Below are 27,185 nucleotides of genomic sequence, written 5' to 3' on the forward strand. Positions count from 1 at the left end.
ACAGTTGTTTATGGTCTCATATCAATTTATAATAAGGTAGGTTTTTTTCATCTCTTTAACTTATATGGATGGGTTATTGAAGAAGGCTGAATATTCAGCTAATTTGATCTGATTGAGATTTATTCAGATAGTAATATTTATCATAAAAATGCACTCTGATTAGATTTGTTAACTGTTACCATAAGCCATTTATCCTTGAGAGAAAACAAGAGGTAAAAATGTTCTGGGAGGCTGGCCAGCAATTTGGAAAGCTCATAGTAAAAATATGAATAATAATGGATGTTTGACATTGTTTGATATAATAAAATCTCATTTCTATAGTGCAGATTCTTTGTCTAAGACATTCTCTTCCCCATTCACATGTATTGTACTATCCAGGAGGAAAAGGAATAGTGCAGCTAACTCAGGTGATTGTAAGGAAGTTATCAAATTTTTGTAGTGTTACTTGAAATTTTTCTTATTCTCTGAAGGACCAAAGATGCGGGTCATGCATAAACTAATTTTCTCCATCTTTTCCTTTACCACCTGCAAGCTGTGTGGTGCCTGTGCTGAACGTGAGTGCTGCTGCTGGGAGCTGGTGCTTCTGTGAAGAAGCAAGTAGGAACATAAACATCCCTGTTGCATCTCAGTGTCTGTGAGGCAGCTGAGGCAGAGCAAGCAGAGGTTTTCTGATGGTACAGGGAGTACTTTGCCCTTGAGACTGGCCAGATCAGAGTGATGCCAGTTCAGCTCTGGCTTGGACTTATGAAGTACTGCAAGCAAATAAATAGTAATTTATTCTCCTGTGACAGCAGTGTACAAGTGGTACCATAATGAGTTCCAGTTTGCATGCCCTGTGTTAATTTTTTATTCCTTCCCTGTTTAAAATGGGTGTATCAGCTTATGTGAAGAAACTGATTGTTTAGGTTAAAATAAATAAATAACTACAAACTCTCCGGTGTTGCAAGATCTAAAATTACCCACTGGTGAGGATGGGTTACAGGTCCCCCTCTGTCTGTCCAGTGCACAAGGACATGCCTGTTACAGCCTGGCTCTGGAGCTGCTTTTTTTTCACGAGAGGCGAGAGATGAGAGGTGAGAGATTTGGCTTTCAGAGTTGGAGGTTCTCCAGTTCACTGAGGGTGTGGTGACTGTCACCAGAGTCCCATGACCTGACTTTATGAGGGAGAAAAATGTTTCTTGTTGTGTTAGGCTGTCATATAAGCAACTGCAGAATGATAGTTTCCAAATCTAGTATATCCCAAGCTGTAGACTCTACAAGACTATAATGAGTTGTATGTGCACTTGACTGGTGTTAGATAGGTGTCTACTACAACCACCGAGTGGCACTCCAGACCCAGCAATCTAACAGGGGAGGGGTCTATTTCTGCCATCAGGTTGCAAGGATCCAAAATGCAATTATTTGCAAGTGTGTCGACACCATTGAATCAAATTGAATTGCTGAAGGTTAAATTAATATCTTCAGAAATGTTTTTGTAATATCCAGCTTGACATTTCATTATCACAGTACAATATAAATATCAAATTTGATTAGCTGTTAAGCAGCAACAAAAATAAACCAACATCTTTCTATCATTTTTACTCCAGAAAAAGTGGGGGGAATGGAAAAAATAGGTCGTTGCCAAAGGTGGATTAAAGTTGAAAAATGTCTGTTGAAAAATGGTGTTTGGTTGTGTTGCTAGAATATTTGTTTCCTGGAAGGTGCCATTATGAAGAGTGTTGGTGTTGGAGGCAGATGTTCAAGCTGCTGCATCCATTGCTGGATATAACCTTTTGCTGTTCAGGCAGTGCTATTTTTTTCATCTTTAGTGTTACTTCCAAGATTTATTTTGACTGTTTGAGATTGCATTGTGCTTACAGGACCAAAACCTCCCAGTAGCTTGCCTAATATTTGTTTTTTAATTAAACAAAATATGAATAAAACATCACATTTAATTGACCTTGTTGGCAAAACCATTTGTGGGCAACTGGCTGTATCCATATTTTTAAATTAAGATATTATGGGTCAAGCAAACCACTAGCATGAATCAAATTCGAGTTACCCTAAATTTGAATATGGTCCTCTGTGCTGGAATTTACACAGTGCAATATTTAAAACATTATTCAGTGTCATAAAAAATCATCCATCATACTCTGTGGCTCTAGAATTGTTTATAACCACTTTTATTACTGTGAGCAGTTTCTATATCATATTATAATTACTATTCCAACTATGTGACATCAATCTAATTCTCTTTTGTGAGATTAATGGATAACTCCAGCCTACTATTTTACATATATAACTGTGGAGGCAGCTGTTGGAAGCTGTTGGAGCTTTAGCAATATTTCTGAGTAAATGCACTGGATAGGGCTCCAGTTTCTAATGAAGATGGGATATCTCTGCAGCTAAGAATTACAATTCCCTCTGGAGCGTGTCTGTCACAGTGCATTGTTAAGTTTAATGACTTTTTGAAAAAGAGGGAAAAGTTAGTCCCATCCGCTGCAGGTCACTTCCTTGTTTCACATCATGTCTGGTGGTGATCACACAGTCCTGGGTGGGATAAATGACTTCTGCTTCACTGACATCTGTGTGGCTACAGATTTGCACTGGGCACAGACGTCATCCAGCTTTCTCTGAACAATCTTTTAAATGCCAGCTTCCCGTGATGGGAGTCTGTATCAGACCAGGACTGAAATTTCAGAGTTTCAGAATTCTTTCTTACAGTATTTTTTGACTGCAAATGCCAATTGTATTTTCTGTTGACTCGATATTTTCAGGAATCTTTGATTCTTTTCAAGTTACAGGACTTCATTGCACAAGTGAGTGTACTGTATATGGGTACCCACGGAGGCTGTCTTCTTGTGATATTAAATATACTAGGGATTAGTATGCAAACACTTTAAGAACAAAATCTTTGTATGCTTTCTGGTTTGTATTCAAGTTGCAAAGAAGGCTATTGCTTAATTGAGATAAAATGAAACATTATTAGCTGAATTTATAATACTATATTATTATAATATTATAAATATAATATAAAGCTGCATCCTTAGTGACTGAATAATTGCAATCATTTTGGAAGTGTAATGTTCCTTTTTCATGGTAGTAGAACTATGAAACAGGTTTAACAGCAGTGCAGCAGAAATAATTCCTTCTTTAAAGGCTTAAAATGGGAAGTTATTCTTCATTTTTATCTTAACAAATGAGGAAAACACTTTATATTTTCCTTCTAAGTAGCAATGGATTGTCATGGGAAAATGTATGACTGATTTTTCTTTACTTTCTGTTCTGGAACCTGATTTCCAGTGAGGATTAAGAAGTTGAAAAGAGGCATTAAGGAGGTTAATTCAGACATTTGGGAACCTTTAGTCCACCCGTGTAACTGGGTGGACTCCTCTTCTTCTTTATCATGTTTCCCTTGGTAGTATCTGATAGTTACACAACAGAAACATACGTTTACTTTTTGGGATATATTTATGTTTTAGCATTTAGCATATGTCAGTTATAAAATGCTGAGCTGTTACATACTTTGATCACTCTGGATTTGTTTTTTGGGTTTTTTGGGGGGTTTGGTTTTGTTTTTAAAATAAACAAAATGTCTGATTCCCTGTCCCTGATCTGGTATAGCTGCTCAGACCCCAGAAACACCTCTGAAGGAGCAGATGCTGCCCCAGCCCATGTCCCAGTGACTGAGGAGCTCTGCCAGCTGGTGCTGGGAGATGGGACAACAACGGGTGAACCCCATCTCTCGCTGTCTGTGTGAGCACCCTGCTCACCACCCAGGAGACACTATGGGGCTACTCTTAATCCAGACTAGTTTGGGTGAAGATAGAGCAGCGTGGAGTGCTAGGGAGGGTGGGGTGTTTGGGTTTGGGCTCACTGCTGTCATCATCTCTGCCTGGGGTAGTGCTTCCCACCTGCACCATCCTCCCCAACAGGCCAGCCCACGGTAGTTCGAAATGTTTTGTGGGGTGTGAGTGGGAGCTGGGAAGGAGGTCACATTAATGCTGCAGCTGTACCAATGCTACAGTGAAGGTAAGCACTTCATCTGACCTCTTTGGATTTCCAGATGTTGTTGGTTGCTCTGTTATAGCATACAATGTCCTTTTCCCTTCCTTCTCCTCCTGTTAGCCTAGAGAGATCACGCATGCCTTGCAGAACAACTTCTCTGCACTAACCTAACTCATGCAAGCAAGTGTGTCATCTCCAAATGACTATAATCTTTCCTTCCTAATAGGTTTGGTCATGCCAGAAGACTTTATAAGCCAGCAGAATGGATTTTGATCCCTTTTTGTTTTGGTTTTGGTGCAACACAGCTGTTACAATGGTGCCTCAGCTACATTAAGGACAAGCACTGTGTTTATCTTGGCTCCTGGTTCTCATTCACCATATGGCACCACGGCTTCGCTCCCATCTGTTATGGGAGACACTGTAGTAGTCCCTAATTTCCCTACATGACATTGATGTACTACTGCACTATGCATAAACCTGGTGTATCAGGCATCTAGTTGTATGTACTAATCACAGATTTCCACATTGAAAACACAATTTATGAAGGCTTTTGCCTTTTTTAGTTTTTTGTCAGGTCTCTGTGAGCTTTCCAGATTTGCATTTCAGTCCAGGTCCTTTAATGCAAATGGCCATGGACGATGCAGCTGAAGGAGGTGAAAGAATAGATATCAAAAAGGCTTCATCATTAAAAACCAGATTGCTTCAAATGACAGACATCAGTGTGCAAGAGACTGTGCTGGCTGCCACATTTCTGCTTTCTGTGTGCTGTGCCAGAGGTTAAAATCGTATTTGTTTCTTCCACTTCACAAACGCTGGTGACCGAATGCAGAGCGGGTCAAAGCCCAAACAAAGCCCTTCCTCTTAGGCAATGGCTAGAAATAACTTTAGGGCAGTATGAAATACTTCAGATAGATGTCCATATGACAACTTGGTATTCAAGCCATGAATCAGAGCCAGGGCTTTGCAGTTTCTTCCAGTTGTTTTACTGGTTAGCTTATCTTGGTTATGATAGATCAAACAAGACCATATTGTAGACTCAAAGTTTTTGGAAAAGTATATGCTGAGGAGAGGACTGTTTGCTTTCCTTCTGTGGCGTTTGCTAGCAGGAGTTACCTCGTGTGTTACCAGGGCCCCCAGCTCTGCCCTTGGTTTTCTTTCTGGTCCAGGTACTCTGACCAGCTTTTATGCCTTTTCTTGTTCAAAGGTGTCAAAATCACATTTTCCTTTCAGCCGTTGCTCTTTTGCGTGAAGTCACTCTGAGGGGAGCAGGGAAGAGCACTGCTGTGCTCTGCTGCCAAAATGCATGATACATTCACGTGGGCTGACACGGAGCACTGGAAAGCCCAAGGTCATTCTTGATGCCTGACCTTGGTGAGTTCCCGCTGTCTGTTGCTTTGCTATCAAAGAGTTGGACACCAGTCTATCTTTTTAAATAAAAATAATAATAAATTCAGTTGTTTCTTGGTAACTTAAAGCTGATCATCTGTTGGAAAAGAGAAGAGTGATAGCTGCTTTTAACTAGGAATTCCATGGGTCTTCAGAGTAGGTGGTGGTTGGTTTTCCATCTATGCATGTGATAATGTCCTTTGGGTGTGATTATGGCTTTGTTCATCTGAGAATCATCTGCTGAGAAGAGCATATGATGTAGAAGAAACTTGGATTACAAGAGTTTGCATTCCCTAACAGGTTACGTAGTGATCAAGGAGAGTTAACTGTACATGTAAGTCAAGGTTCTTAAGTGTTATGAAAGCTGCTGTGTGTGGCTTTATCCATCTACATGGAAAGATTTGTGTTAGTCTTTTGTTGACTCTTGCAGAATTTTTCCAGGCCTAAGATGATGATTGTGCTATCTGGCAAAGCCCAGAGCATTATCTCCTTTTCCACACTTGCAGGACACCCTTGGATACAAATTTCTGTTTTGTTCTTTTACAATGTGTATGTGTGTGTTTATTTCATTTTTACTTTTTAAAAAAGTAAGCGCCTGAAGGTGGCAGCTTAGATGCTCGAATTGGAGAAGAACACAAGCAACATCAAAACCTGTTCTTGTCATTACATCCTTGATTTAATTAGTTCAAATGCAAGATCTTGGTTATACTTAACATTGTATTGTGTAAGAGTTCTAAGTGTTTGGAAAGTGTGAAGGACATGATGTCTCCTTTGCCTAAAGCATAAAAGGAAAAGGCTATTTTCCTTTTAAAAAGAAACTCCAGAGCAGTTTGCACTCTACATGAAAGAGAATTGTTTGGTTTCCTGCTCTCTTACAGACTGTTTATAATACAAGTTCATACCCAATCTATAAGTAGTAGCCAAAGTGATTTTTGCCTTCTCTCAAGTTCTCACTTGCTAAACCTAATGATACTGGTTATGCATTTTTCCGAAATGCAGCAGCCTTATATAATGGAGAGTAGATTTTGATTTGGCATTTGGTATTGTGCTGTCATCCTCTTGGACCACCTCCTCGAGAGCGCAGGTGGCAGTTCTGCTGGGATCTAACAGCTTCTGTGTTTTCATTAGCCTTTCTGGCCGGTATCCTCTATGGTATGACCCCCCCGTGATACGCACTTTCTTTGGACCACACCAGGAATTTCTTCTGTTCACCTTCTAAAATTTCTTACCAATATTGTAAATTAAAAATGTCTGGGTAAACCTTTCAGTGTTCATTCTAATCACTGGTTTATGATCAGATTGACTCTATTTGAGTGGGTATAAGGATCCTAGCATCCTTATGGATCATCCAGGGGCATCCACTCACTTTCCTGTGAAGGGTGTATTCTGGTTTGCAATCCTCCCTGGAAACAACTGCATATCCAGCAAGAGCTTTCTCGGGGTCATGTCATGGCTCTTTCCCTCTTCCACAAATTTCCAGTCTTCCCTATGTAAAGTTCCCACTTGGTGTAGTTTTCGTAGCTTCCATACTCTGTCCGGGCTCTGTCCCAAGCAGATGCAGCTCACACCTACTTCCATCGCCTGGGCAGTGCTGATGGAGCAGTTGCCCGTTACCATGATTGCACTTTCCCGGAAGGGAAGGAAGGAAGCAGAGCAAATGGCAGGCAGGAAAGAAGGCAGATGCAAGAAAGTAGTGAAGTTACCTTGCTTCATGAATACCTCTCCTTTGTATTTGCTGGTTCTTGGGTCTTTATGTAGCCAGCACCTGCTCTGCAAAGTGAGTGGCAGTGCAGCAGATGTGATGATCTCAAAGGTCCTTTCCAACCATGAAGATTCTCTAAAGGCCGCACTCCCCCATGCTGTTGGGAGACACCACTCCTAATGACACTGTGCTGTGAATGAGACAGTGTCCTGAGCTCTGCAATCATTGGAAGACTGCCTCTCTTTTTGCAAGGGTAACACTGAGCGTGGCTGCTAGAGCCTAGTTTCCATTTCCATTAATTACACTGCTCCCTCATAAATTGCCCTTGCAGTTTCCCTCTGTAATACTATTAATCACCTCTTCTAAACTCTGGAGCTGGGGTATACAGGGACATGTAGGAAATTGCTTTTCATATTTTAATGATACAGTTTGCTAAACATTTCTTTGAGAAGAAAGGCCTTATAAATAATTCAATGGAATTATTTTGTAGTACATCTATGTATATATCATATCCTGTTAGAACAGCATAGTGTCCCTTTATGTGTGCAGATAGGAAGCTGTCTTCGTACACTGCTGAACAATTTGGAATCTTAGGAACCTAAGGCTGTGACAGGCATTACCATATGATGCATTAATGCCATTTCTGGGCGTTAGTGAGTTTATTCCCAGAAGGGCTGTGCTCCAATTCACTAGTACATATTGTGTGATCTTGCTGCCATGGGAGCGACTGCCTTGTTCTTGCTGCGGCTGTTTTAAATGTGGAGATTTTTATAATCTCCCTTTGGTGCTTTTGTGAGAAGGGAGATGCAGTTGTTTTGTATGTACATTTTTAAATGAAAATAAAAATCTTACCTTGCTAATGAGAAAACATGAAGACAAATTATAATCTGTATTGTCTGCCATAGTACTTGATTTTTCGGGGGGGGGGGGCTAACATCTATTTCAGCTTTTTCTCCTTGGGAAAGAAAAGATAAAACGTGATCCTCCAAAGAAACATCATGTGCCAGCTGCCCTTGCTTGGAGTAAGAAACATTGTGAGGGTGAGGGTTGTTGGATTTTTTTTCTGGGGTTTTTTTTGGTGAGTTTCTTGTAGAAGCAGGATTTTTTCTTGTAAATAAGATTCCCTCACAAGAATAGCTAGGTTGGCCTATTCAGATTTGATTTTTGCGTATATGGCTTGAACTATAATGCTATTTGTGGGTTTGCACTGTAATTAAAGAATCTTCTACTTCATTTCAGCCCGACAAGAGATACCAACTTGTTTTGATGAGGTGGCAGCAGAGGAAAAGAGTGGAAGGCTAGAGAGAGATGATAGGGGACAAATAATATAGCGTGTGCTTTTACAGTAAATACCTACATTTTTAGCATAAAGTAAATCTAAAGTAAATTCTATGTTACCCAAAATGCTGTTTTCTCTCTATTGTGCTGTCGTATTTAAGCTCATGCATAATTAAACCTAAAATATATGTTATTTTCTATCGGAAAGTATTTAACTAAAATAATAACAGCTTTGGTAGGAAACCAGACTTGTTAGGAGAGACTTAGCGAGGACTTTAATCCTGTGAGTGAAAGTACAACTTTGTCTCATTCCAGGGTTGTATCAAGCTCCCTAGGAACAGGAGCATTTTGACTTTGCTTGATTCAGCCCAGATGGGGAAAGCTACAGAATTTTAAAAGATGAGTAATTCCTTATTTGTTAATGCACACACCAATCTCTCTTGCCAAATTTCTGTGTTTCTAGATACTGAAAGAGTGGTCAGCTTTTCTTAAAATGCTTGACACGTGTTGCTGTCTGTGCTCTTTTGAAGATCTCTCTGTCAATATCTCAAAGCAAAGGGAGAGAGCACTCTAAAACCCATGGGCTTTCTTGAAATGCCTTGAGATACTTGGTTCCTGCTGTTTGGGGATGGGAAACCTTCCCCTGTGGGCAGTTTATTCCAGTCTTGGCCATTGCTTTGTCAGTTTGGAACCTGCTTCTTTATTCTTTCCTTTCTGTCTGATACTGGAAAGTGCTGGAGAAACTATTATGCACTGGTTGGACTCTTACTTCAATATGATCAAGAACTATTAAGCTCTTAAAAAAATCTGCTCATTCTATTAAATAATTTTAGTAGCTATATGGAAATAATTATATGGAAAATTGAAGGTGTAGGATGATGATAAATGGCTAAGACTAAGTATTTACTTGTAACAGAGCTGTGAATCACTTTTTAAATAGGAAGTGTTTGAATAATTGTTTATGTAGAAAAAAATCATTGGACTTAGGAGATTTTTACCAGATATATATTGCTGTCATAGTTAGCAACGTGTTAACTTCTGGGTGGTGAGACCTCATTGAGCTTATTGTGCTATGGAATGGCCTGTGCTTCATCAGATGAATGTATTTTGCTTAAAGATAATGTCATAGGCAGCCTGCCCAGAGGAGTTATTTCAGAGAGTTAGTGTTGCTTTATCCAGAATTGACCATCCATCCCCAGGTAGGCCAAGCAGCAACTGGAGTCTGAGCTTCAGTGGCAAAGAACTGGTAGGCGCTCTACTCCCTACAGCTTGGCTGTCTAGTCCTAGCGACTGCCAGACTGTGAAGAGGAAGACAGAAAATATGAATGAGTGGAGCTCCTGTTGTATTTCTTTTACCCTAACTTCTCCAAAAGCAACATAAGCTATGTAGAGTAGACAAATGTGATGCTCTGCAGGTTCAGCGGTTGCTCTGAATCAGTATTGATCCCACCATTGTGTTTTGCTACTGTATCTTTATATCCTTTCTTTCTTACTATTCATACAAATACAGAAATCCTCTGCAAATATAAATTGGAGCAATTTTTTAAATCTAGATGGCAGTTTTTCTTGGCTGAGAACTGCAAGATTGGGGCCTTTTTTCAATGTTATTGATTATTATATTTTTAACTGCAAATATTTTTTGTTGCACAAAGACAATAAATGTCAAGAAAAACAGTGAAGGGTTTATTTATTTCCATCATAAGTAGTTTCTTTTTTTCCTTCATTGCCTAAAATTTACACCAGTTCTTTGTCAAACAGATCAACAGCAGGACTATTCACTATAGATTTTGTTTTTGCAAAGTCAACTTCAGCGCCAGTGAAAACTATGAAAATGAATTTTCTGCCCTTTAATAAAGTCATGACCTCTGTAATACCAGAGAGATGAACTATGGATATGAAAGGAGCTCCTAGGAGTTTGCTGTACAACTGGTATGAAGAGTGATTGGGTTTGACCTGTAGCCATTTGAATTGTACTGGGGGCAAGATGCTGTAATAGATAATGTAAATTACAGCAGTGATAAGTAGAGCTGTCCCCAGAGAAGAGGACCTTTGGCCCTCTCTCTTTCTTTCCTCCAGATAGTCCTTCACTTTCGAGTGCTGCCTTCCAAGCTCTGCAAACCAAGGCTTGGTCTTTACTTTCATCTTGGCTGAAATTAGTACCATAGAAATCTCCATGTCTTAGAGCTGAAATACATGCGAAGAGGATGAGTTGGAGGCAATGCAGCTTTTTTGGAGAGATGCACAGGTGATGCTGTGATTAAATTAGTCAGAAAAGGAGGGAGGCTCTCTCTGTGTCACTGTAAAAGACCTCTTGCTGCCTGGAGAATCTCCCAGGTAGCCTGCATGAATGCCCAATTCACTGGATGCTCCCAGTGGCTAAGGATTGCTTTCAGATCTTTCTGTACTGGTTGGAAAGACATTCTCCAAACAGAAAGTGACTGTCTTGAAAGCACATGCAAGCACTAAATCCATTGTGAGAACAGGACCTTGGAGGCACTGTGAACTCTGGCTTTGGAACTGAATTAAAAACTGTATGGCATCATTGTCTTCCATCATTATACTCTATGGGGCAGATATGTTCTTTTAAAATCTGTTGTTTAGTCTGCTAACAAACTGTTGCATTGTTGAGTGGGAAATTTGTGGTTAAATTGTAATATAGTGTCTTAAACCTTAGGCAGCACCGTTATATTCTTTCTGTCTATGCAAAGCCTGTGTTGCTATGGCCCTGAGCCAGAATTTGATAACGCAAACATAAATGATAAATCAGGCATATTTATCTAAGGGCTCATTTAGAAATAAAAAGAGCTGTTTAACAATATTTTCTTTTAATAATGTATTCAGTACTTTTTATTAAGTTGAAATATGCAAGGTCTGTTTCTCATTGCAGCGGTGTAAGAGCTCCATCCCAGTATAAGCACTGTATTTCTTCTCGAGCCTTCAAATAAGACTTTTCCTGGAGACACTATAACTTGTGAGAGCTGGAAAAATCTCTAAGGGTTTTGCTAAGTCATGGAACTCATTTCACATAGTGATGCATGAAGGAGATGTAAAACTAATGACTGAGTACCTTAATAGGAGACTTTGCAGATGCAAGCATAGTTACATTTATATGGGGGGTGATATTTCTGTGTTCCCCTGTTCTTTTCAAGGAATGCATTTCGTTTGCAGTATGTGAAGGATAGCAGAAGGAGTAAGTGTTGCCATTTCTAGGAGTCTCTTGTGTCTGTGGTTTGTTTTGTAATTTTTTCTTTTTTTGAATGTTACTGGTCTTACGGCACTCAGGGAGGAAGTACTGAAATGGTTTAGTTGTCGTTATTTTTCTTCTGTTCTTCCTGTGATACAAATCTGACACTTCTCTTGAAATACAAACCCAATTTGTAGTCATCTTCAGTGGTCCCTGAAGCTGGCTCCCTTCCCTTTTGCTCTTAATTTCAGGTGTTGTCAAGCTGTGCCAGGAAGCAAGTGCAGTTGAAATGTTTGGTCTCCAGAACTGAATGTCTTAGTAACATGGGCTTTGTTCAGTTTTATTACTTGGCATCTTCTTTTAAAAGGAAGAACTAAAGGGGAAATACAAGGATCTCATGGGGAATGCTCAAAGAAGGGAACCTTGCGGACAGATCTCTTAGCCCTGAAAGATCCTGAAAAATGTGCACTCTGCATGGCTTTCTGGGAGTACTTCAATGTCCAAAGTCTTGGAGAGTATGTAAAATACACGTCTTCAGTGGAAATGGTGGCCCAAGTTACATAGCCAGTCCTGTACTCGCTCTTTGCATGCTCCATTAAGTAAAATTGGAGAAGTTTTTGTAGGACTGATGCCAAAGTGAGCTTTCTGCGGGTTGGAAAGGAAGGGGAACAAAGTAAAAGCAAACAGCCTGCTTCCCCCCCCGCCTGTGGGCTCCTTCCCTCTGCTACAAGACAACAGCTGTGATGAGACCAGGATCGAAAAGCTTTCTGAAACAATGATGAGTTGCTGAATCAAATTTCCAAACTTGGTTTCAACCTCATGTAAATAAAGAATGTGTAGGGAAAAAAGCTTGTTTTTAATTTGAACATAAACATGTTTTGGGGGAGATCATGATCATACAAACTTATGCCACTTTCTCCTGGCAGAAGGGACATTCTCAAAGTGAAGGTTTCGAGGTGGTAGAGGAGAGGTTTTGGAAGGACTTTGTGTGAAGGAAACTCCAAGTAATCGCAACTAGTGACTGCAGTGTGGGTTGGGTTTTCTTCTCACTTCCCTGGCTGCTTCCATATCCCTCCTTACCCTGGGAAGACTCCTGAAGGACAATAGGAACTGGCTCATACAAGAATTAATTTCAACCCAGTGATAACTGGGCACAGAGGAAGGAAGTTAAGTGAGGCAATGAAAGGAGACAAAGGAGGAAACTGATCTAAGTAGCAACATGAAGAAAATACTTGGGAATAAAAGTAATCATCAACTTGTATGGTCGGGTGTTCAGCAGCCCAGCTGGGGTTGTGTATGATCGGTGTATTTTTTCATTCAGTTATGTCTTGCACTACAGCATTTTTAAATCACAGCTAGAGTTAAATTGATTTCTTGAGTTTTAAATAGTGCAGTGTAAATCTTCCACTCGCACCAGGACCCAAGTGTCTCTGACTGCAGTTGCAGTTTGCCAGTTCCACTTGATTTCATTTCAGGCTCATCCCCGCAAGCCAAACCACAAAAAGAGCTTCCTGTCCAGTGGAAAATGAAATGCAAGAGGCAATCCTTCTGTTGCTAACGGGAGGTTGCAGGGAGCAGAGCTGGCTCTTGCTGAAGTTGTGTTTGGGCTTGGTTAACCATTTTGCCAATTAGGCAGAGACTCCTGGTTGCTGAATGTAGGTTAGGTGCTCTTAGGTCTAAATGAGGACAGTAGTTTAATACCCGGGATAGTTTATAAAGAGGCTTGTTGAGCAGCAGCCTGATGTAATGAAAGGTGAAAAGCTCGGACTGTTGCATTTCTCAGGGTTGTGTTTCCAAAGGAGAGCTCTGCTTGCTGCCTTGTTTATCCCACACTGGCTACTTGGCCTCTGGAGCCAGTGGGCTTTTTCTTGTTTGCTTTTGTTCCTCTCAGAGCTTACAAATTAAACCATCAAGGATAATTTTTTTTCTCTTGCAGTACATTTATTTACTAAATCTTAAACTTGCCAAATGTCAATGTTATTTTCCCCCCTCTTCCCAAGGCAGTGTGGGTTGGTGTCAGTGATGGGGCTAGCATGGGGTAAGGAGGGCTCTGCTCCTGCGGGCACTCTGCATAAGTTTTTGTCTTCTACTCCCCTCCTCAAGCACCACCAGTTGGAGGCCTGGCAGAGCTCTGCTCTGGGAGGACTGGGGTTTTATTTGGCCAGGAAGAGGGCCTCTGGGATGTCCGTGTGCTCTTGGGTGTCTCGTTTAGAGCTGGGACAAGATCTCAGAGATGTGCCCTGTGCTTGATGTTCGTCGTCCGCAGTCCCTGGAGTGTTTGTCCTGCTTGGTGTCTGAGCAATGAGAGGTCCTTTGTGGGTGAGCTGTGCCCTCTGTCAGAAAAGCCCCATGCCTGAGATGATGCCCTGGCAGATGTGGAGCTGGACATTAGGACACCCACCCTGGACCAGAGTAACTCATCTGCTCTTCCTGCTGCCATGTTAAAGGGCTTTTTTAGGCTAGCTCAGAAGCAGCAGTGAAATTTGTGATATGTTTTTCTTTCTCCTGGGGGTGACCATGTTTCAGGAAAAGGCATTTTCACAGTGCTTCAACTCCTTCACCTGCTAGAGCTACCTGGAAGCATGGAGGCTGTAAAACCTGGAATAATAACAATGGGTTAAAAATAACCAGGGCTCTTGCGTCCTTTAAAAGCATTTAGTTGGAGGATTGAGTTATGTCCAAAGTGACTGCCCTGCACTATCACTTTACACTTTACTTGTGTGGTGAACTCTTCCTGGAGCTGAGCTAAGGCAGGATCTGCTGCACAGTCACAGCTCAGAAACACAGGGGAAAATAAAGGCACCTGGGGAGGGCTGCTGCGAGCATGGCTGTGGGGACAGAGGGAGGGAGGGGAGGAGCAGCAGCTGCTCCCAGTGGTAGTTTTTCCAAAGGAGTTCTGAAGATGTAAAGAGTCTAATGCATTTCTTGCTGGGCTTATTTATTATTTTTGTTTTCAAGGGGGAATTTTAGCATTGTTTTAAGACTTGGGTTCAGCTTTGTTCCCACTAAAGGAGTCAGATATTGGCTGTTGACTTAACTGCTGAAGAGGTGCTGACACTTCCAGGTTTTTCTGGAGCCATTCTTTGATTCCTTGGAATAAATCAGATATTAACTACTGATCTTTTCCTCCCTGCCTCCTAAATCAGAGGGCAGCTGTCAGAATTGATGGTTATTTTCCATTAAATGGTTGACCAGCTAGTCTGTTCTCCCTCTGAATTTCATCTCCAAAATAAAAGTTCTTCACATATTTCTGTAAGCCGTGTTACTGCATTTACTTAGTATTTCTCTGTGCTGAGGAGCCCTGCGGTTCCCACAAAGACCCTTGTGTTTTCGCTGTGAAGGCTTTGGCTGGTCGGCAGGCAGTGTGGGTGAGGAAGCAGTGACAGGCAGAGGGAAACTGTGCAGCCTTTTTCCTTAACTGAGTTAGTTTGTTGGGTCTTACTTAAGCAAATATTGCTTGAATGCAGTTCCTGGTATTTGCTCAGTGATCCAGTGGAATGTCTGGGATATTTTTGTTTTTCCTCCAGGGCCAAAAAGCAGTTCTTGGCCCTAAATCCCAAAGCCGCCAGCCTGAGGCACAGTCACTGTGCCTGAGGGTGAGGAGAGCCGAGCTGCTGTGGTGGGGCAGCGAGACGGGCACCCTGGCTGGCACAGAATGCTCCCTCTGCACCAGGAGCTGGGGGTGTTAATTACAGATATTGCAAATGACTCCACAGTCAAATTTGCTTTTACTGAAATGAAAGATGTGCCGTGACTGACTGAGCCTGCTGCAAGCCTGTTCTGCTCACATGCTAGCTTTGTTGTGGATAAAAAATTCCAGTTTCAGTGCTTAAAGCTGTGCCACCCTTTGGTGAGCCCTGACCCTCCCTGGCCACTCAGCGTGGGAGGCACTACGGCTTTGTGCGTGCCGCCATTGCAATGAAGCTCCTCGCCGGCCACCTTGTCTCCTGGCTGGCTTTCCAAATGCTGCATTGCATCCCCTGGCCCTGAGAGACCAGCAAGCGTCTTGGTGGGTCCTGCTAGGCTACCCAGGGCTCTTCTTGGAGAATCTTTCCAAAGCTTTGTGACCAGAAAAGGGAAGGTAGCATGCTGTGTGAACGGGAGGTATTCCAGGTGGCAGTGATGATGGGGAAACAAGCCCTTTTAATCTTATTTTTTCTTATATTCTTATTATGAGGTGATGTTTGGGATCTACCAGTGCCATATCTAATGCAATCTTCTGATGCCTTTTGGAGGCACTGGAACATATGGGGCGGTATTCAGACAGCTTTGGGCTTCAGCAAGCCCAGTGCCTAGTGGTGTGGCCGGCTGCTTCAGCTCCTGGGGCACAGGGTGGCCGGAGCATAGGTTTTCTGAGCAGCAGCTTCTCACAGTGTTTTCTAGACCTGGTAACGATGTGGAGATTGAGCTTTCTTTGTTCTGACCTTGACAATACATGCATGGAGGCTGGGTGAAGCTTGGGCTTTCTTGTCCTGTGTGTGCTTTTTGTATCACTAACCCAGAGAGTATCTGCATGTTTGTCTGTGTTCCAGTGGCAATTCATAACACATGCATCCTCCAAACCTGCTTTTGGCTGCTCCTTTCTTCAAGTCTCCTCTGTATGCCTCTTAAATATTTTTGCAAGTTTCAGGAGGAAAATGGCTCATGACCTCTGCTTGCCTCACCTTTAAGTAAGGAAAATCTTACTGTCTAGGATCAAACATAGTCATTTGCAACTAGACCAGATTTGAGACTAAAAGAATGTCTATTTTAAAACAAAGATTGATGAAAGCGACAGTCACCTATTACAGAATCCTGTGTGCATATGTGTCCCCATGCCAGACTCCTGTGCCAAGAGGGTATCTGCTCTCATGTAATGTAATAATTGCAGACCTTTACAACTTGGATCTGCTTGCTTGGAGCAATGTTTGTCTGTGGACCAGGGATAGGGAACAGAGGGAAAAAGAGAAATTTGGCCGCCTAACTTCAGTGCCCAGCTGAGGCTTGTGAGTTGGGAGCAGTAGGGACTTACGGTCTGTAGGGGATCAACACATGCAGGAGCTAAGCTGGTTTCTGTCTCATATGGGCTGCAAGTAAACAATGTGAGGTCAATGATAAATAAAAGAATTGAGCATGGAAAGTAACGCCCCCTTATTATTTCTGACAAATCGTGCTGTGCTAGAAGTGAAAATGACTATGGCAGCTGTTATAGGAGTCTTTTCAAAGTTGGTAAGCTCTTGAGCCTAGTTATTAAAAGGTATTTTCACTATATATTAGTTGACTGAAGGGGTTGAAAACAACGTCAGAAGACTCAGATGTTTTTGTGTGCCCAGGACAGTGCATGAAAGATGACATCAATTAATCTTCATGTTCTTTGACATAAGACATCTCTACATGTCAGTTGGCTGTAGCTGTGTTGTGAAGGGGCAAAGGCACAGCATTTTTCTGTTCAGGACAGTTTTGTCATACTGACACTGGTCTTGGCAAGTCTCTAGGGTGAAATAAGGAGCTCTTCAGAGTATCTTGCCTTTTGCTAAAGGTTTGAATGTTTGCGAGCACAGAAGTGCTGAAACCACAAGTGTATTTTATGTCATATTGGGTGACAGTGGCTTGCCAGGGAGCAAAGGATCAGACAGAAAATGCCAGTTTGCCATAGAAAGGCTGGAAAGAATGTGGATAATTTTTAACATGCACAAAAAGTTGTTGTAAATTGTATCTTCCAGAAATCCATGGGAAAGACAGAACACACAAACCAAAGTACTGAAAGTGCCATAAAGAAATATATTCTTAGCCCTGGAAGAAGATACAATATGAAATGCCTTTAATGCTTAATGTTAACATAGCGGCATTGAGATGGCTTTTCCATTCTTTTCTGTTAAAATGTAGTGTTCAAAACAAGCAAAGGCTGCAACAGTTTGATCGTAATTTACAAATGACAAGCAACCTGTGGTTACTTTGCCTTGCACTAAGGGCAGAGGGGAGGTAACATGGCTACTGGCTTCACTCTGTATAGGATGACACTTGCTATAGGACATGCCATGCTGTCACAAATAAGTCATCGTCCTGGACTAATGTTTGCTGCCAAGTGGCCTCCGTCCAGTGTTTCAGAGGAAGGAAAAGCATTGTTCAGTCCTGATGAGCTTTGGCTGGTGGTCAGAGCTGTATTATCACAGATGCAGCTTTCATCCTGAGCTGTGGCTATTGCCAGTCCTTGTCAATGGTTACCCTCTAGTTAGTAAGGCTATTCAAGGCTATTCAGTTGATTCTGTTCAGGCACTTCTTCAATGTGTGTCTGCATATGCAATAATAATAATAATATAATAATTATGGTGATTATGTCTTTCTGTGGCCTTCACATCTGGTTCTTACAAGTATTAAAGATTAAATTCTTTTTCTTTTTCTCTTTTTCTTTTTCTTTTTCTTTTTCTTTTTCTTTTTCTTTTTCTTTTTCTTTTTCTTTTTCTTTTTCTTTTTTTCTTTTTCTTTTTCTTTTTCTTCTTCTTGCTGGCTTCACACTGGTGAGACACCATTGATTTTAATGGAAAAGGGCACCAGTGGGAATTCTTGCCTCACAATAATTTTCTTCTCCATCTGATAATGGAAGAAATAATCTGTTCTTTGGTTGGCAAACTTGGAAATCAGACAGAAAGATGGTTGTCCTGTAATAGCTTTAATGCTATGTGTGGTCAGTGGTTCTGGGCATTTAAATAAAGGTGGATGTGCTGTGAGACATGATGAGGTAGGAGCCAAAATGCAGGGAGCATCACTTGTGGAATAACCTTGTAACTGAGAGCTCAGGGAGAAGTGCCCTATAAATCTATTTTTTGCCAGTTTTAGTTCATACTGGTACTGTCCCTGCAATTATGCAAATCTTAATATCGAAGTTACTAAATTGGTCAGCTTCAGATGGATTAATATGTAATTATAATGTGTAGATGATATTTAATCATGAAGAAAAATTTGTTCTGAACAGGATGCTGCCTTTTTTGTGTCAAATAATTGAGGTGTCTTGCCAGCCCCTGTATCCCTGTTCTGTATTTAGCAGGGGACCATGAAACGATGAAATGTCAGACATCTGTCTTCACTAAGAGCTTCAGTAATGCTACTCTTGTGAAATGCTTGTATCTCAACTAGGAAAAAAATTATAATTTGTTTAAAAAGAAACAAAAAATAACAACATTAGTAGCTGCTGATGTTTCTGTGAAAGACATAGCGCATATTCTCTCTCCTGTGAACTCCTTGTTGTAATGTCTAAGCACCTTATAAATATTTATGAATGTGTCCTCAAAGGAAAATGAAATTTATATAATGGAGATACAAAGTGGTGTTAAAGGAAGCAACTTTTAAAGATTCCTACAGAGTTATGCTATGACAGAACTGGGACAGTAAGTCAGACCATTGCATCCCATGTTGGTAAACAAGCTGTCATCCCATCCTTCTTATTAGTTACTTTTGCCTTGGCTGCTTTCAGAGTAATTCAGTGCTTTTCTTCATAAAATGCAAATACTTTATTTGTAAGGAAATACATTATTTTTTGTAACTTCACACTTAGGGAGGCCATGTGTGGATTGATGGCCAACAGGGTGTTGCAGTTAGTGGCGGGGAAGGAACAGAGAGAACTTGAAACTCAATTTACACTCCCATGTGACAACCTGCTCCAGTGTTGATCCTCAGCTGCCGGAGGTGTTCAGAGTGTCACCTGGGAGTCATCTGTGCTGAGAAGCTGATGCTCTGTGTGCTGGGGGCAAATTTGCAGCACGGGCCTCAGCAGCGCTAACTGCCTGGGAAGACCTGTACTAATGCTTCTTAAGTGGGATGTAGCTGCCTTTGCTTTCCTCTCCTTTCCCACTCCTCATGCCGTTGTGGCAGGGCAACTCACATGCTGTCAACAGCCTTCTCTTGCAGGCAAGAACATAATGAAACAATTCCCTGCATTGACTGTTGTGCACTAATGAGAGGGGCTTATTTCAGCCTGCTCCAAGTGATACCGGTCCTCTCCAAACAGCGGCTGGGGGGACAAAATGTTGCAGTGATGGCAGCATCTCTCCTGCGGCTGGGGATTCAAAACTGTGTTTGGGCAGTGACAAAGTGCATGAGTGAGACAGTAATTCTCTGTTCCTCAGGGTTTTAAGGCTTTGTGCAAATCTCCTTGAAGTCAGTGAAGGACTTCTGTTAGCAATGGGCTTTGAATTGGTTAATTAACAGTGTGTGTTAGTCTTTTGTTAACTGGCCTGTGAATATGGAACGGTGCTGAGCGAACCTACAGAGAATGTATTGAATGTGCAAATTTGCACACTGATCTTGATCTTTTCAAAGCAATATGACTGTGGATATATGTTGAAATACCCCCTAGAATATTGCAGACACTTTCCTCTTTGGTTTTGTATGTGCTGTTTGTATGTGTTTAGTTGGCACAATGAGCTCTGAGGTTTTGTTTTAAGTTATTCTACGGTACTTTAGGGAACTCAACTCTCATCGCTAATAAAATAAAATAAAGCAAAACACTGGTAGATCTTGCCTTGTTAACTGTTCTAGCTGTTGTGTTTCCGACTGTTCCAAAAAATATAAAGCTTTATAAGATTTAATGTATTCCCAGTGCAAAGCATGAATATTTATAGGCAAAGAATAAGACTTCCCATTTTGAAATGTCAATGCTATGAAATTGCTTTTCTGGCAGGCGTGATTAAGCTACACGGACTTCCAATAATGTTTTGTAAGCTTTTTCCTTAATTATGATTTAATTTAGCTCTCTGAGTTTAACAAAACCTATGAAGCTTGCAGCAAAATATTTTTCTTGTGGAAATTTTTGTTTGCATGGAGTACAAATCCTGTATTCCTTGTGGGTATGATCTTTTAATGTGTTTAAATGTGGAAATCCCATATTTTTTCTTTGCATTTCTTAAAGCATATACAAAATAAAAATAGCTGATACTATGTGCTTAATACAGAATTTTGAAGAAATTAGTTTGGAAAATGCATGTAATTACCTTTTTTTTTTTTCCAAATGCCCTGAGTAAAATGCACATGAGGTTGTAAGACACCAAGCAAGAGGCACAAGATTCTGTCTCAAGATGTTACTGCTGCAAGAGACAAATTAGAAGCAATTTTCCTTTCATATAGTTGTTCTTAAATGCACTGTTCTGACAACAGCAATAAATAGAATAATCTGCATAATTGTATTTATGTGGTGTTGATCTGTCTTTTCCAGAGAAAATACCTTCTCCCAGATAAAATAATCTTCCGTTCAGCTGTAAGTGGATGAAAGCCTACTTAGCAGCTGCACAGATTTAGGGGAATGTTTCTGCACAGGCTTAATACAGAATTTTGATATGGACCACCTTATGAATTTAATTTTTGGTGAACAAAAGACAGTAAGGGTGCTTAAAAACACCTTGCTTTCCCTTGCAGATTGGGTAACAGGATATTTTCTCAAAAGAGCTAGACAGAAAAGCACAGAGATGATGTGATTAAACCAACATAGATTTATTACTAGATTTTTTTAACAGCATATTTTCTTAAACTGGTGTAATAAATGTCTCAGCCTTGCTCGAAGATAGAGTTTTGAATAGCTTTGAGCCATTCCTGGCTTAATACTTCAGTAGAAACAGCAGAAGTGGTGGAAAAACAGGATCATTTTGAAAAAAAAACATTCAAACACTTTAAAATCCTCTGCCATGATAAAGCTTTTCTGACCCCTGCAGCCTTGCGTTATCAAACTGACAATGTCTCAGTCTCCCTAATATTAATCTTTGAAATATGATATAAATAAATAGTCTGAATAAAGCAGAAAGAAAAAAAAAAAAGTGGTTAGCATCATAGCTACCTGGGGCCTGCTCCGCTGGCACTTAGACTTGCTAACATGAGCTTAGAGATACCATTATGGGCTCTAAAGCTGGGCTCTCCAGGGGAGCTGAAGAGAGAAAAATCCCTTGAAACTCAGAGACTGAACATTTTTAACACCTGGGTTTGAATGGTGAAGTCATCATCTGAAAAAGTAAATATGTGGAAAGCAGTTTGAAAACTGTTTTACTGAAGATGATGGGGAAACTGGGGAGTTTGCAGGGCAGTGGGGTGCTTGTATTTTCCAGAAAAAGGAAAGTTCCCTGGGGTGGCAGAAAACAAGGCCAGAGTCTGCTCTCTGTGTTTCACCTATCTTTGCTCTTCTTTGCAGGTTACATATTTGGGTAAGGTTTCCACAACAGGGATGCAATTTTTGTCAGGCTGCACAGAGAAACCAGTCATTGAATTATGGAAGAAGCACATGCTCGCCAGGGAGGATATTTACCCAGCTAACGCCCTTCTGGAAATTCGACCTTTCCAAGTCTGGCTGCATCATCTGGACCTCAAAGGCGAGGCAACAGTCCACATGGATACCTTTCAGGTAGCACGTATAGCCTACTGCACTGCTGACCACAATGTCAGCCCAAACATCTTTGCTTGGGTCTATCGGGAGATCAACGATGACTTGTCCTACCAGATGGACTGCCATGCTGTAGAGTGTGAGAGCAAGCTGGAGGCCAAGAAGCTGGCCCATGCCATGATGGAGGCCTTTAAGAAGACTTTTCACAGCATGAAAAGTGATGGCCGGATCCACAGGAACAGCTCATCAGAGGAAGTGTCTCATGAATTTGAATCTGACGATGGCTGACTGAACTCATTCACGGTTCAGCAAAGGCAGAAATGGCCTAGGGAATGAGAGCTGATAGATGAATAAGCAACAATTGAAATTGGGGAATGAAAGGACTGCCAAACACTTGTCTGACCAGCTTTTTAAATCAAAAGAGCAATTTAGTACCTACAGATATGCATCATTAAAGTAATTACGTTACATTGAAATCTGCTGCTGTTGTAAAAATGAGAAAAAAGCTCCCTGCCCCATCTTTCTCACCCATCCATCACTGTCCCTCTCTCATCTCTGTAGTTCAGGTGCATACCATGAAGTAGAGTCATTCCTGTTTCTCTTATAAGACTGGTCAGGCAATTTTATTAGTTGCTCCTCTGGCATTCCTAGCCGGGGGCTGATGCTGATGCACAAGAGCAAGTAGACCTGGAAAGCCCTAGTGGTTCCTGAAGAATCTTTCTCCATGATGCATCACAAAAATCCTTTGACCACACATAGGCTAAGACAGCCATACATAGCCTTTTAGACTAATGGCCTGACATTCTGCAGTTAATTCACATGTCACAGATAAAAAACAAAAGAAGATGCTTGTATGTACACATTATATCATATGCTATCCTTTATTTTATTCATTGTACCTATTTTCTTAATATACCTGCTGCCATGTCTTTCACCCAACACCAGTAGTTGCAGTTTCAGACTATATACTGCAGGATACCAAAAAGGGGTGGGCAAAAATACTCCACCATGGCTAGGGGTACAGCGAGCCAGCACCACGATCTGCGCATTTTCCAACCCTGATGTGATCTGCAGGAGGGGGACTCACTGGTAAGAGTTGAGGGACACTTGGGTCTGTCAGTGTTTGAACTGTGACTTCTCATCAACCTCAGGTCTGAAGTGATATGAGCGTGGTAGCCTCAACTCCGTGTTACTGATCGCTGCATTGCTGGTCGAGTGGCCCTGGCGGGATGGAGCTGGTAGTGCCTTGTTGCACGGCCAGGGCTGCGTTACTGTAAAGATCAAAGGAAACGGTCCCTTAGGAGTCAGGTTTGAACATCTGTTCTCGTTGAGAAGCTCATGTTAAGATTCCCATGTTGTTCCTTGTTCACAGATATACAGTCATACCTTTCTTAAATGCAGATGTTTAATAAAACTCAAATAAAAGGAAAAACTTGTTTCACTTGATATTTTTTAAGGCTGAGAGCAGATCAATAGTTTGCAAATAATGCTGCTCGTTTATACAGTTTTGTTCATAATTATGGTAATGTTAGGGGCACTAGGGCACCTTACAGAAGCCTTAAAAGAAAGCTAATCAAAACAGATAGCTCTATGTCTGTGTTTTGTGGGTCTCTATGTTTGTATGTGAGAGTGTATGTGTGAGTCCAGTGTTAAAGCATGTAGATTGAGCATGGAGACATATTGAGGAGGGCCCACACCTCTTGAAAATATGCTTGTTGCTTTACAATGTATGTAAACTATTCTCCAGCATAAATACATTCGTACTTTAATAAAAAAAAATGTTTTGAGTTAAAGCTTGGGAGTTTTAAGCTGTCTTTCCAATGCAAACTCTGTGGTTTTCTTTTATATGTGTGGGTTCTGTGTTCCTTTCATTTAGTGGAATTACAATGTTTATTTATTTTCCTTTAGTATTACATCAGTCTCCATGAGAATTACCTTTAGTATTTTTAAATTATTTGCTTTTAAATATTTAGTTAAATTATTGCTGGGAGATTTTTTTTTTTAACGTTGCTGTGTGTGGACATGATATGTAATTTCTGCTTTGCAGGAGGTGGCAGAGATACTCCCCCACACACACACCTGGCCAGTTGAAATGGAGTCTGCTGAGCAGGAGCAGTATCTTGCCCTACTGAGAGAAGTTGCAGAATGGCTCAGGTGTGGCGTTAGATGGTGGGATGGGGAATAAAACAGGCTGGCAGCTTCCAGAGTTGTTTCTCTCTGAATCTTTGGATGATCCAGTATCTCCACATATGGCTCTAAAAAGGATTCTTTTTTTTCTTCCCACAATGCTCATTTGGAAGTGGAGTGTCGTGTATGGGAAATCTGAGTCCCGCTATGTATGTATCTTTTTGACCAAAGGCAAAATTGGTCAAAACTCTCTTCAACTTTTGACAATTTATTTTCTTTTGCTCAGAGCTGTAATCACGTGTTAGTTTCTGTATTTGTTTGGATGGTCTGCCACCAAAGCTGCTGTGAATCATCGTGTGAAATCATGTTTCATCCTCTCAGCCAGATGTCCCTGCTGACAACAGAGAGGTTTGCCCATGTGTCCCAGCTCTTAACTGTGAGCTGCTCGAGTGTGGGAGGGGGAGAAGGAAGATCCCAGCCCTCCTCACACACAGGTGCCGAGATGCCTCCTGCCTGCCCTACAGTGGACTGTGACTGGCAGCATCTGCCAGCAAGAGCCCTGGGCTATGGTGTTACTACCCCCTGTAGCTCACAGCCACGTGCTGTTACCCAGAACATGAATAATCTGGGAGTGTGATTTTCAGCTGTTTTGTCTGCAGATCACTTTCTACGGTGATGCTCCATGTCATGGTGTCACGCGCTGACATTAGCAGCACTGCGGTGCGCTCACTCAGTGATGGGAATGCAGGTTGCTCAGTTGTGGTTTTGGACTGTTGTATTTCATGGCTTGGTGTCAGAGAAATTGATGCTTTTGGGAATGCAGGGCTTGCCTATTTGCTAGTTGTCTGTGTGCATTTGGAAATCTGTTCTAGGTGCTGTGTAGGACCTGATGGAACCTTATGTGAGGTGGCCACCATGTGTGCAGCTCTTGCTGGCCTTGCCACTGATTCGGAGTGGGTTGGGGAGTTCCCTCAAAGGTATTTGATATTGTGGCATCTGTGATAATTTTTCAGCATTTGGAAGCTGTGAATTACATGACAATTTTGAATGATAAATATAAAATACAAAGGAGAAAATTCTAGTTCTTGTGATCAGAAAATCAGACCCTTTGAAACAGGAACCAGCTATTTTCTAAGGGTTCAGACGTGCAAGGGAATTTGAGGGAATGTGAATTCCAGCCTGTCTTAGAAAACATGAGATTTGAAAAGTAATCAGTATCATGAATTTGGATCCTTAGATAATCTGGAATTCAGGCCAAATCCCTCTGCATTATCAATACCAAATGTGTGATGCCATTTGCATGAAGGAGAAAGGCTTTTGCTCCTAAATTGCAAACATATCTGTTATCACTGAATATCAGTTGCCAGTAGATACCGGAATGAAACAACAAGTTAAACTTTTCCTTCAATTAATCTGTTGGAAAAGAAAAATCATAAAGTTTCCATCAGAAGTCACTTCCAGTTGGCTATAAACTTTCCTTTTCAACTACAAAGAGCCCAGTTTTGGATCTCACTGCATCCCGCTGTGGGTTGACGAGTTCCTTCAGCGTCAGCCAGGAAAACACGTAAGGGATTTCTTTCCCCCTTCTGTTTGTAGGGGAGAGTAGAAAAGTGTTGAATATCTAAGTGTGTTATTAGAACTGCAGAAAAAGTAGAGAGTATTAGGTCATTACACCTCAACATCAATATGCAACATCACTGGTGTTTTGTCAAGGTGATTTTCATAATTTTTCTAACTACCATAAAAAAGAAAAAGAAAGCAAGTGTTTTTCTATATAGAGTTTGTTCAGTTTTCATGCTCTGAAGTCTAAATATCTTCTGTTCATACCAAGTCTTCTGTGGAGCTTTGAGTGAATGATTGTAGCTGAGGAGCAGTTGTGCTATGGGGAGAGCAACACACTGCACTGGTGCGCATGGGTTGCTCCAGAATTGCTTAGAAGTGTATGGGGGTTTTGCCTGTGGGGAAGAAGAAAAGCAAAGAGTCATTTCTTTCATGTTTTAAACTCAAAGGCCCCTAAGAACAGCTTCATGTTTTGTTTTTAAAAAAACAAACCCAAAACACAAAGAAACAAACCCCTCTGCAGCTGGTTCCACTCCCTAACTTTCCAGTAGTGAGAGGCTTCATTTTTATGTGAAAAAGCCAATGAATTGTATTTAATTTTCCTAAAACCTGCAAATAAGTGGCATGTGATTGAAAAGCCTTTGATACAGAAGCAACTCCATATCAGTCCTTTAGAAAACTTTACATATATATGTTATTTTTGGAGGCTTTGAGACTTCAATATTTGTGTATTCACAGTGAATTTTATTTGAATTGTAACGTTCTCTGTGTGTCTGTGTACGTGTATGTATGCATATATATACATGCACATGTACACACACACATCTTGAAATGTGATGCTTGTTAATAAGTGTTTTCTATATGGTGGACATATATAATTGTAGGTGTATGTGTGAAGGGTATCTTGCACGTTAGTGTTGAGATAAATGGTTTACTTCTGTAAAAGTCCTTTTTCTTTAGTGGGAAGCAAATTAACTCATCTATCTACACGCAAAATTTGATATACTGTATGCATTATTTACCATTTACCACCAGAGCTGCCCGCTTCATGCCCAATTATCTGCTGTAAGAATGATGTATGGTTGGGCTCATTTTACCCTGTGGCAGTGAATTATTAATTTGTGTATAATTGGGAAGTGATAGCTTAAATGTGTGGTTGTTATCCTGTGGACTAGAGTGTTCAGTCTGCCGAGAATTTACAGTAGGAGAATATATCGTTTTATGAACATGGGGACATTTATTATATCTTTTTTCTAATGTAATTTTAAACAGATACAGGGTGTTTTTTAAAATTTCCTTTTTTGTTAAAGTCCAATAGAATGCTTCCTTCCTTTCATTGTTCAACTGATCATCATTGGCTGCTTTTACCCATTGCCCCAAGGCTCTTTTATCTCCACCACATGATTTCTACACTGCCCTGGGGGAAAGCCAGGGATCTTCCCTCCTGTCCCAGCGGGGCACATGGGCCAGATGCTCCTGTCCCTGTAGCCGCATGGAGTGTGTGCGCCTGTGCCAGGGGCACGACATTTGCAGGAGCCTGGGCCAGGACAGAGGAGTCACTGGGAAGCTGCAGGAGGCTGTAAGAAAGGTGGGCCAGGCCGTTCGTTTGAATTTTGATAACA

General features: G+C 41.1%; 1 protein-coding gene across 3 annotated transcripts in view; it reads left to right on the forward strand.

Annotated features, from left to right (window-relative positions):
- PID1 (phosphotyrosine interaction domain containing 1) overlaps positions 1-23,666 on the forward strand; it is a 91,969-nt gene extending 68,303 nt beyond the window's left edge. For 2 of the 3 annotated variants that reach the window (XM_074153536.1, XM_074153537.1), the window contains exon 3: positions 21,688-23,666. In XM_074153536.1, the coding sequence (XP_074009637.1) occupies positions 21,688-22,164 (477 nt within the window). In that variant the 3' untranslated portion in view covers positions 22,165-23,666. The remainder of the gene's footprint in view (positions 1-21,687) is intronic. The other variant, XM_074153538.1, reaches the window with a different exon arrangement.
- The last annotated feature ends 3,519 nt before the right edge of the window (positions 23,667-27,185 follow it).

This window comes from Numenius arquata, chromosome 9 (genome assembly GCF_964106895.1).
Source record: "Numenius arquata chromosome 9, bNumArq3.hap1.1, whole genome shotgun sequence".
Taxonomy (NCBI): domain Eukaryota; kingdom Metazoa; phylum Chordata; class Aves; order Charadriiformes; family Scolopacidae; genus Numenius; species Numenius arquata.